General features: G+C 46.6%; 1 protein-coding gene across 1 annotated transcript in view; it reads right to left on the bottom strand.

Annotated features, from left to right (window-relative positions):
* Positions 1-12,031, bottom strand: part of NT5E (5'-nucleotidase, ecto (CD73)) — a gene marked incomplete at its 5' end in the record, with an annotated part of 73,515 nt that overhangs the window by 31,276 nt on the left and 30,208 nt on the right. The window contains one exon of the mRNA XM_010834753.1: positions 4,775-4,997. Coding sequence (XP_010833055.1) covers positions 4,775-4,997 — 223 coding nt within the window. The remainder of the gene's footprint in view (positions 1-4,774; positions 4,998-12,031) is intronic.

Here is a 12,031-nt window from a genome sequence, read left to right as displayed (position 1 = left end):
CTCAGATTTGTGATCTATTTCTTTAATCTATTTGTATTTTTATTCAGACTTCCATTAGGTCAACACAAAGCATGCCTGAGCATATAAACATGTTGGACTGTATACATGCCAAGTCATTATGCTATATACCTTAGTGCTGGATGTCAATCATATCTCAATAAAACTTAAAAAAAAAGATTAGCTACTGTATGGCTTTGTTTGCAGGTTCAGCACAATCAGTCTTCAAACTCAAAACTCTTGTCAGTGACTTGTCCTTGAATTGACGCCATTGACAACGCTGTCTCGTCCACTGGATAAGGTCAGTGTTAGAGCATCGCTGAGCACTGATTAGATTGCGTTCTAATCTGCCGAGGACTGCTGGCCCTGGGAGCCTTGCATCCCTCCCAGGAGGCTCACCCCCTACACAGTGGGAGCTGAAGCTTGCCTGGCGAGTGTGAGTGTGACCGCACAGCTGGGCGCTGTGTGCTGCAGGCTCGCACTACCAGGTGTGGTAAGCCCACCAGGCTCTCCCTTTGTCCCTGTCCTGCAGTCAAATCGCTGCATGGCTGGAGGGCTTACAGCTCTGACTGGCACAGACAGGACTACAAATACAGATACGCTGCCCTGAAGTCACAGCCAGCCAGCTGTGACTCCGGACCTTCCAGAGGATCTGGAACCAACCCTAAAACAAAAATGCCAAAAGATGAATCAGTCTCCTAACAACTTTTCAAAACCCAGGAGTCTGTTATGTACAGTTTGAAAAGTATTCATCTATGGAGCTATGAGATGGTTAAACATATCACTTCTGATGCTGTGGTGTTTGGGGGTCTCGGTGTGTTCCAGGAGGGAACTCTGGAGTCCCTCGAGTCAGTTAAGATGATTTGTGCCAAAGAGCATGGAAAATAAGCAGCAAGGCTGATGGTAAAGCTGGGGGTACCCCAGACCGACAGCCTGAAAACAAGTGGTTCACAGATGTGGATGGGATCTGCAGTGCTGCCAGTAGCTCACAGGGCAACATTTAAAGATCAAGAGTTATAACAGCTTGGCCATCACTGTCTGCAATGAGGCCATTAAGAATCATCTGATTATTCTTGCCAGCCACCCCAAGAAGCTCAAGCCTCCCAGGTCACCCTCAGTGCTGTGTCAACACTGATCCTCTCACTGATCTCCCCTTAAAACAATGAAGTGCACCCTCCCCATTCCACACTTCTGCTTAATTTCTCTCTGTGGCATTCACCACCTTCTGGTGTACCAAACATTTTCCTCATCTATTTCTTTTCCCACTAAATGGGAAGATCCAGTGGGCAGGGCTTTTTGGGGTCAGTATCTCTGATGCCAAGAACACTGCCAGGAACAGAGGTAGGCCCCCAGAGGGAATGAATGAATGAGTAATTGAATGGATGTTTGCTGAGACTTATGCTTCATCCTCTGCTTCAGTGTGGTGGGCAGGAAAGAACAAAAAGTCGAGAGAAAGGCCTCTGAGGACAAAGGAATGTATTCTCCTAACACATCAGAAACCTCACATAATTGGTCATCCCACATACAGAAGGCATGGGATTTATTTCAGGATAATATGAAGGGAAAAGTGCAAGTGTTAGTCGCTCAGCCATGTCCGACTCTTTGCAACCCCATGGACTGTAGCCCATCAGGCTCTTCTGTCCATGGGATTCTCCAGGCAAGAATACTGGAGTGGGTTGCCAAGCCCTCCTCCAGGGATCTTCCCAGCCCAGGGACTCAACCTGCATCTCCTGCATTGTAGGTGGGTTCTTTACCATCTGAGCCACCAGGGAGTGAGAGGAATTTCATTATCTAAATAAAATAAATGAAATGTGCTAGAAATACAAATTATGCCTGTGGGCACCCAGGCCACCAGGACTGAAGGATTGAGGCTGGATATTTGGGGCCAGAGATTGACAGAAGGAGCCAGGCTGCTGAGCCTGTGGTCTTGGGAGAAGCAAGCGTCCCCCGAGACACTGCTGCACCCCTGCCCAGCTCCTGCACTGGTCCCTGCATGATGCAGCCCCTTTCTCCTGGGAGATGCTGGAAAGAGTGTGGTCCTTTCAGCTCTCACGTCTTTTGTAATCTGGTAAGGTGCCGTCTGAGTCCCAGCAAGGCTGGTCCCCGCCCCGTCTCTCCACCATCCCCCTCTTCTATCTTTTTATTGGTGACTATTTTTAAGAACGATTTTTAAAGTCTTTATTGAATTTGTTACAATATTGCATCTGTTTTGTGCTATGTGCTTAATCGCCCAGTTGTGTCCAACTCTTTGTGACCCCGTGGACTGTAGCCCACCAGGCTCCTATGTCCATGGGATTCTCCAGGCAAGAATACTGGACTGGGTTGCCATTTCCTTCTCAAGGGATCTTCCCAACACAGGAACTGAACCCAGGTCTCCCACGTTGCAGGTGGTTCTTTACTGTCTGAACCACCAGGGGTGTCTGTTTTACATTTTGTTTTTTTGGCCATGAGGCACATGTGATGTTAGTTCCTCAACCAGGGATGAAACCCATACCTTCTGCATGGGAAAGTGAACCACTGGACCATTAGGGAAGTCTCCTTATTGCTGACTATGAAAGAAGGGACTAACGTTTTTCTCCAAATCATGCTGAACTCCTCAGCCCAACAATCCAGTCCTCACCCCACTTTCCAGCTTTCTCTTAGAATCCATGTTCCAGGAAACTAAACACCTACTACTTTGGGATTGTGGCCCCACACCTGCCTGCTCTTGTGTGTTCATTTCACAGCTTTCACTGGGAAGCCCCTCGTGCTGGCACCAGGCAGGTCCCTGCCCTTGGCAGCATGGGTCTCAGAAGATGACTCTGACCTCGCTTCTGGAATGCCCTTTGCCCCAGGATTCTTCACACACCTTAGAGGGGGCCAAGGAGGGTCTTCATCGTGTCTACCTGACCCCCGAGCTGGCCATCCTGCCCTTCACTCACCAGACCCTCTTCCCTCCCTCCCCAACTTTGTTTATGACATTAATTAGATTCTACCTTTAATGAACTCAAATCCCCCTGGAAGGAACAGACATCATGGAGACACATAACTATTCTGTTATTCAACATGTCCACATCTTTAGTCAGAGATCCTGAGCTGGCCCCTCTATTAGGTTCCAGATGTTCACTGAGAGCAGGCTAGCTCTGTCCTCGGGCTGCTCCCAAGGAAGCCCAGAGTGAGGACAAATGTGATCAGGGGAGGCATTTTCGGGGGGTGCTAGGGACTCACAGCAGGAGCGTCTCACCAGAGGGCGACCTGCGGCAACTGGGCCTCAGGACCCCAGCCCAACCCACGTCAGTGATTGGTTCACTCTGTAATCACCACCCTCGCCTCTGGGCAGGAAAGCCCCCGGGGGCCCAGACAGAAGGTGCCCTGAACCTGGGAAGGGCTGATCACCTTGCTGTAAGCAGCGGGACGGAAGGGCCAGAGCCATGCTGATGGTGGAGAGAAGTCCGAGACTGTACTCTGGGTACCTCCAGTGGGGCCACATCCTTTTTAGTCAGAAGACCACTCACATAGCTCTTCAAAAGCCAGTAATTCATGAGGTCCACGGGTGCCTGCTGTGGCATTTTCACAATGATTTCAGCCACAGCCATGGACCACGTGCAAAGGCTTGGGGGAGAGATGTCACCTGGCGCCTGGGGTGCCTGACGAACCCCAGGTCCCCAGCAGTGGAGAGCAGCCCAGCCCTGCTTCTGAGCTCACACCACTCAGGGTCAAGTGCACTGACTTTTGTGTTGTTTCCGATGGCCTGCAACTACTTTAACAGCAACAGGAAACACATGACATTTCTGTCATTTTCTAAAATTTCCTTTATCAGTTTGTTCTTGCCAAAAACCCTTGTTTCCTTTTTTTCTTCAAATATGGAAAGAAAATTGACTTGGATAATTTAGAAAAATCTTCCCAGGTGACACATTGGTAAAGAATTTGCCTGCCAATGCAGGAGGCGCAAAGAGATGTGGGTTTGATCCCTGGGTGGGGAAGATCCCCTGGAGAAGGAAATGACAACCCACTCCAGTATTCTTGCCTGGAGAATCCCACAGACAGAGGAGGCTGGTGGACTATATATAGTCCATGGGTCTGCAAAGAGTCTGACATGACTGAGTGACTCACTTGCAATTTAGGAAAAATGTTTTTTTGTTTTCACTGCCAAACCATTCCTGTAAAAGTGGCTCAAAAATGGTTTTCTGAATGGTCTTAGGGTTATACAGATATATGTGTGTGTATATATGGCTATAGCAGATATACATATTTATCTGTTGTATGATACACACACACACACACACACACAAAAGACCATTCAAAAAAAATATATATATATATATATTTCCCAGAAAGCCAGATACAACAAAGCCATTAAAACAAGAGATAATGAAAAAGGGAGCTAACTATTCATAGAATAATCATACTAGAAAAAAGGAAATTGAGGTAAAACCCTGGCTCTGGGCTCCCTGGTTCCACAGAAAAAAGGGGTGAGTTACATGACTCTCATTTCCCAATAAATGACTCCTTCTGACATCAGCACAGGATATAAATGGCCCTCTCATCCAAATTCTGAATATGCTGAATTAAGCAATGTTACTGTTGATGTCAACATTTCACTGAGCAGGAGAGCAAGGGTCTTTAAGAAGTTACTTAGGGCAACTGGAAACCACTAAATTGATATTTCAATGACATCCACAAGTGGCCAACACCACACACTGTTCCTACTTTGACCAACCATCCAGAAAAATAATGCCACACTCTGATTTAGTGCCACCTATTTTCAAGCAATGAGTGCTGTAAAAGAAGAAAATACCTGGATTTGAGAGGAAAGGGGTTTCCTTTGAAGTGTATCCAACAATCCCCACAACTTCATCACCAACAGTAAGAATTTTATATGGTGAATAAAGTCCTGAAATTTTAGACGCTAGAGGCCCCTTGGCTTTAATGTTTGCGCTCAGAATTGGAAAATTGACCTCTTTGAGTAGTGGATCAATCAGGCCTTCCACACCATTATCAAATTCATGATTTCCCAGTGCCTGGTGGAAAGGGAAAAGAGAAAAAGAATTAGGTACTCTGAAATTGCCAGTAAAAACATACTTCAGAGAATATTACCTTGGGGAATTCCCTACTGGTTCACTGGTTAGGACTCCATGCTTTCACTGTGGATGACATGGGTTCAATTCCTGGTCAGGGAACTAAGATCCCACAAAGCATATGGCACAGCCGAAAAAACAACAACAAAAAAAAAGACCTTAGCACAGAGTTCTGAAAACTGGAGAAGCTCTAGGAAGCTGACTGTATGACTGATGTCCTCCTCAGGCTCAGAGATTTTACTCCGGAGCCCTGGGGTCAGGCCCAGGGGCAGTCAGATCACCAGGCAGATTTCCAAACCCCAGGCCCTGTATCACCTGCTGAGGTGACGTCAATGTGTGTGGAAGGCACTCGCAGACAGGTCAGTGTCCTCCACCTCCAGGTCTGGGGCAGGTTGAGAGTCTGCATTTACCAGGCTCTGTCCAGCCCCTTCTCTCATAAGCCCATATCTCAATTCACCAAACCAATCATTCCATTCCCATATGCTGGGGACAACTGTTAAAATCAACAGGACTTTAGCAAAAGGGGCTGGAGTCGTGTGATGAACAGACACTTGAGGCATCCCCTCCCTGACACAGCTCCCATCCCCTGGGTCATGACACTCTTACGTTCCCATAGCTGTTTCTTCCCTAGTACTCCGTGGTCCTCTGTTCTTCTGGGAAGGGGAGGATTCCCAAAGGCAAGCAGGTGATTGCACTTTGATAGCAGAGCATTGGTTTCTGCTTCCTGTCAGTTCTGGGTCACCCTGGGTTTCACTCTCAGCAGCTTCACATCCAAGGATGAGTAGGATGAAACCACCACAGGCCTTTGGGGCTCTGGATGGGCTCCGAGCCAGGGCTCTGGGAGGAGCTGGCATGCTTTAACACAAGACACCCTACTCCCAACTTATTACCTAGCTCCTTTTCCTCATTGCTTGGGGAGTAGCTGCTGAGCCAGAGCTATCACCCTGACGTCTGGTATCTTTCCCCAGGGTGATGCTAACAAAAGAGGACCGGCTGGCCACCTCCCCCAAAGCCTTCCACTCCTTCTCTATCCGTCTCCTGGAAAAAACTTACCCACCGCAGCCACCCACCACGGGCTCTGGCTGCCAAGGCTGATTTGCTATCTTAGTACTTAACTCAGTGAGTTCAAACTTTCTATACAGCACACTTGATTTTGCTTCACTTTGAGGGTCATCTGGGAACAGGCTTAGAAGTGCTGACTGGTGACCCCTCCATCTACATGAACACCCCCATCCCCATGTTCTCTGACTGTCCCCATCCTCTTCCTTCCTACCCATTCCACCGTGTAGCAGCTTGTTCTGCACATCCATGGGGTCCTCCCCACAAGGAGTGCCCCTGAGTCACTGGGACCTTCACCTCCAGCCTTCACCCCGCTCAGTGCTGGAGCTCCTCATCTGCCTGGCAGGTGACCCTCGCCAGGACCCACACTCAAAGGGCCGTGTGCATCATGTCCTCATCTGCACGTGTTTCCACGAAGAAAGCAGCACAGTGTCTTCATGTTTCCATGTACCTGTCTTCCTGATTAAACTCAGAATTTCTGAACTTGCCTTTTATCCCATCTCTGAATATCTGCTCATTTTGACTTCTTCCTCTTACCTAAGTGCTTCCCTCTTAAAGGCTGACCTACTTAAAGGTTCTCCCAGTCTTGGGTAATTGTCTTTTTCTCTTGTATTCTTAGAACATCATGGTTTCTTCCTATGGTGAAATAAGTCTGCCTTATGAGGTTACAATAACTCATAATAATCTGGCTTAACTGTACAGGTTTTTTTTAATGAATGTTTCCATAGCTCTTCATGAAAGATTGTCAATGCGTCAGCTGCCTTGCACTTTACCATTATACTGCTAGTACTCAGCAACAGCTGAACTTACAGTTTTCCTTTATTTGTCTTGCTTGGTGTCTCCTCCTTGGACTTGAGTGTAAAGCCCTGAAAGTGGTGACCTTGGCTGCCTTTCCACCTCTCTGCCTGGCAGGGAGAGAGTGTCTCTCTTGGAGGTGTGCAAGAGTTGCCTGAACGCTGTCGCTGCCACCCACACTTTCAACACCCAACTGAACATCTACAACCCCAACTTGACTCTGCATCTCTATGTCTGGCTGCCATGTGGACATTGCCCCGAGTCTCACAGGCACCCCAAGCTTATTGCGCTCAAGCTCCTGCCTCTGGGATCCCCATCTTGGTCCAAGGTACTGCCCTTTCCCCAGTCAGTTGCAGCCAGAAACCCTGGAGCACCCGAATCCCTCCCACTCGCTCACTCCCTCTCCTTACCTCCCACCAGCATCTCTCGCTTTATTTAAAAGCTCCAGTTCAGCCTACCCCATTGCTCCCACCTGCATGTGGTCCTGGCACCCTCACTTCCAACCCTGCCCCCCAGCCGGGCCTTCAGATGCCACCACTGCCGTCTCTAAACCTGCCTCTTGCTGCCAGAATCATCTTTCTAAAATGCAAATCTGAACTTGTTGGTCCTGACCTTAAAGGTCCTGAGAGGCTCCATCTGAACTTCCTCTGTGATAAAGTTCAATGTCCTGAGCCCTTTGAGGTCTGGTCTTGCCTTCTCTTGCAGCTTCCTTCAGACACCCACCTCCAGACAGGCCTGGAGGCTCCATCATTCATGAGCAGTGACCTGAACACATTTCTAAACTGAGGCTTCCTCCGGAAGAGGAATGAATGAATAAAACAAAAGCTGTAATGACAGCGAGTCAGTATTTACTAAGTACATGCCACACACCAGCATCAGGTAAGGTGATTTTGTGTAGCAAACCTGGTTTTGTGCTGTGACGTTGGTATTATTACTATGCTTGTGTTACAGAGGGGAAAAACTGAGATCTAGAGACATTAAATGAATGGTTCAAGGTCACAAAATTAGTAAGGAGTGGAGCTGGGACCAGAGCCACTTCTGTTTGACTTCAACTTTCTTAACCTCTATGCTTGGCTATAATGGGCTTTGCATAAGAGTAAGGACTCAAAATAAATTCCTGACTACTCACAGTTTTCTGTGTTTTCACTTATCTTTATCCCTCTGTATATGATACATGGACTTCCCTGGTGGCGTAGTGGTAAGGAATCTACCTGCAATGCAGGAGACCCAGGAGACATGGGTTCCAACCCTGGGTTGGGAAGATCCCCTGGATGAGGGGCATGGCAACCCACTCCAGTATTCTTGTTTGGAGAAACCCATGGACAGAGAAGCCTGACAGGCTACAGTGCATGGGGTTGCAAAGAGTCTGATCCAACTGAAGCAACTGAGCATGCATGCATGTGCATATGATACATAATTGCTGATTGATTGATATATACATAGAAGGGGCTCCCTTGGTGGTCCAGTGGTTAAGAATCTGCCTTGCGACACAAGGGACACTGGTTCATTCCCTGGTCCTGGAAGATCCCCATGCCATGCAGCAACAAAGCCCATGAGTCACAACTACTGAGCCAGTGCTCTAGAGCTGGTGCTCAACAGGAGAAGCCCGCAGTGAGAAGCCCTCACACAAAGATGAGTAGCCCCTGCTCACTGCAACCAGGGAAAGCCCACGCCCAGCAATGAAGACCCACCACAGCCAAAAATAATAATAAAAAGATATATACATAGATAGGAAGATAGAACATTCCTTTCCCATGCCAGGCCTTTACTGCCTTATTCAACTAATTACTCTAGCTCCTGAAGGCCAATGGACCTTCTGGAAGAAAGACCCCAAACACTCAAGGTCCTCCCTGAGTTAGCAGTCCTTCCTGTGCTTGATGGTCCCTCATGGCAGCCCTGGCAGACCCTGCACCTGCCCACTGAGTCCCTTACCATGCAGCACAGTTTTGGGAAGAGAGCAAGGATGCAGCATCAAATGAATAAATAAATGAACAGAAAAATCCTCCATCAATTTCTTTCTCCTACACACAGCTAATTCGTCCTACAAATACCAAAGCAGAACAATCCCTTTGTAAATGCGTATCTCTAGAAACTCGGCGCTTCCACCTTCTGACCTTGACTTTGCCTGCTCCCTCCTGTTCTCCTGCACCTATCAGAGCTCCACCATTTGTCCACTCTGCAGGGGAAGGATCGTGCAGTTCACCTGAGGACACCTGCTCCCACACCCTGCCGGCACACAGGAAACTTGTGAAATACACTGCTTCTTCATTCGTTCCTATTGCTTTTATTAATAATGTGAAAATACTTCAGGAAGAGTCTGCCTAGGAGTAGAACTTAGAGCAATAAAGATACAATGTAACAGAGCCTATAGTCTTTCCTTGTTCCTTTATATCTCACAGAAACTTTGTAGGGCAACCATGTTGTTGCTGTTGAATCTCTAAGTCGTGTTTGACTCTTTTGCAACCCCATGGACTGTAGCCCTTCAGGCTCCTCTATCCATGGCATTTCCCAGGCAAGAATACTGGAATGGGCTGCCATTTCCCTCTCCAGGGGATCTTCCAATCCAGAGATTGAACACATGTCTCCTGTGTTGGCGGGCAGATTCTTTACCACTGAGCCATTAGGGAAGCCCCAGTACAAGAATTTAGAAATTCACATTGCAGTATTATTATGTCTTCTCGGGTCCTCTCTGAAGACCCTGTCCACCTTCTCATATGTATGCTTGTTGATTTTTTGCTGCTTTGCCCAACTAACGTGTACCAACTTATGTTGTACCATACCCTGATATGAGCTAACCTCTTCTGTGCCACTTATCACTCTAATCCTCACATAAGCAAGTGATTTTCCTGGCCCTAAAGGACATTCTCACATTTTTTCTCACTTTTCTGCTTTCCAAACATTTCATTTCCAATACTAGAAACGAAACTCATTTTCATTCGTTAATTTGAGAGCCCTATTCAGCCACTAGTTCTAGCACTGTCATCACCTTGAATACTTTTAATACAAACACTAAATTTCACCAAATGCACTTTTCTGTAATTTAAGAGAGTCGAACCTCACAAAATGACCTTTTTCAGTATCTCCAACACTGGGATCATAGGAACACAATGAGAGCGTCTGGTCTAACCCCAGCTTATTATCCTCATCACTTCCTTGGTGTAGGAGAACCCCGGGGTTCTCACTGTTAAAAGCAAAACAAAACTTGATGATCATATAAGAAAGAGACTTTTCATGTTCTCTACCTGGCTCAGCCCAGTATTTTCAATCATCCAAATACTTGGAATATTGCCAGCCTTTTATTCTTCTTCTTCTTTTTTATTTATAAAATTAAAAAAATTTTTGGCTGTGCTGTAAGACTTGTGGGATCTTAGTTCCCTAACTAGTGGCTGAACCCAGGCCCTGGTGGTGAAAGTGCAGAGTCCTAATCCTGAACCGCCAGGGATTTCCCTTGCTTGCCTTTTAAAGCTAAAAGCAAACTGAAATGTAAGGACAAGGGAGACATGCTTCTTCTCTGACTCAAAATCCTGTTGTTGTTAAATAAATTCTGCAGAACACAGTCAGATGTTTTTAACCCCAACTGCAGGCATTTGTGAATATTTACATTTGCATGCCAGGTGGTACTAGTGGTAAAGAACCTCCCTGCCAAAGCAGGAGACATAAGAAATGCAGGTTCAATCCCTGGGTCAGGAAGACTCCCTGGAGGAGGGCATGGGAACCCACTCCAGTATTGCTTGTCCACGGAGAATCCCATGGACAGAGGAGCCTGGCAGGATACAGTCCATAGGGTAGCACAGAGTCAGACATGACTGAAGCGACTTAGCATGTATATTTGCTGTGTATAGTTTGTGAAAGGCTTTGCAGAAACTCTGCAAAGACAGGGCCCAAAAGGCTTTTCAGGTCGTATGAATCAGCAATGGAAGAATGAATTCATCTGGTTGAATGAGCAAAAGAAGAATGAATTCATCTGGAGTTTCTTGTTTTGATTAAAAACATTCTGAAGTGAGGAGTGAGGGAAAGCTTGTGTTACCATCATTGGTTTATAACTCTCATTAATTCTGAATGCAGGACAAAGTCTAACTTCCTTTTGGGGATAAGCAATTCCTGACATATACCCATTTTAAGGGGCTTATACGGTGACCACATGCCTATTTATTCATTTATTATCATTAAACTGAATGCTAATGAGAATTTAACAGTCAATTCAGTTCAGTTCAGTCGCTCAGTCGTGTCCTATTCTTTGCGACCCATGGACCGCAGCAAGCCAGGCCTCCGTGTCCATCACCAACTCCCGGAGTTTACCCAAACTCATGTCCATTGAGTCAGTGATGCCATCCAACCATCTCATCCTCTGTCGTCCCCTTCTCCTCCTGCCCTCAATCTTTCCCAGCATCAGGGTCTTTTCAAATGAGTCAGCTCTTCACATCAGGTGGCCAAAGTATTGGAGTTTCAGCTTCAACATCAGTCCTTCCAATGAACACTCAGGACTGATCTCCTTAAGGATGGACTGGTTGGATCTCCTTGCAGTCCAAGGGACTCTCAAGAGTCTTCTCCAACACTACAGTTCAAAAGCATCAATTCTTTGGCGCTCAGCTTTCTTTATAGTCCAACTCTCATATCCATACATGACTACTGGAAAAACCATACCCTTGACTAGATAGACCTTTGTTGGCAAAGTAACGTCTCTGCTTTTCAATATGCTGTTTAGTTTGTACATAACTTTCCTTCCAAGGAGTAAGTGTCTTTTAATTTCATGGCTGCAGTCACCATCTGCAGTGATTTTGGAGCCCAGGAAAATAAAGTCAGCCACTGTTTCCACTGTCTCCTCATCTATTTGCCATGAAGTGATGGGACTGGAGCTTTAAGCCAACTTTTTCACTCTCCTCTTTCTCATCAAGAGGCTCTTTAGTTCTTCACTTTCTGCCCTGAGGGTGGTGTCATCTGCATATCTGAGGTTATTGATATTTCTCCCAGAAATCTTGATTCCAGCTTGTGCTTCTTCCAGCCCAGCATTTCTTATGATGTACTCTGCATAGAAGTTAAATAAGCAGGGTGACCATATACAGCCTTGACGTACTCCTTTTCCTATTTGGAACCAATCTGTTGTTCCATGTTCAGTTCTAACT

Source organism: Bison bison, unplaced genomic scaffold, assembly GCF_000754665.1.
Source record: "Bison bison bison isolate TAMUID 2011002044 unplaced genomic scaffold, Bison_UMD1.0 scf7180017864035, whole genome shotgun sequence".
Lineage (NCBI taxonomy): Eukaryota > Metazoa > Chordata > Mammalia > Artiodactyla > Bovidae > Bison > Bison bison.
Note: the sequence above shows the minus strand (reverse complement) of the source record. Positions and strands in the feature narration are given on the sequence as shown.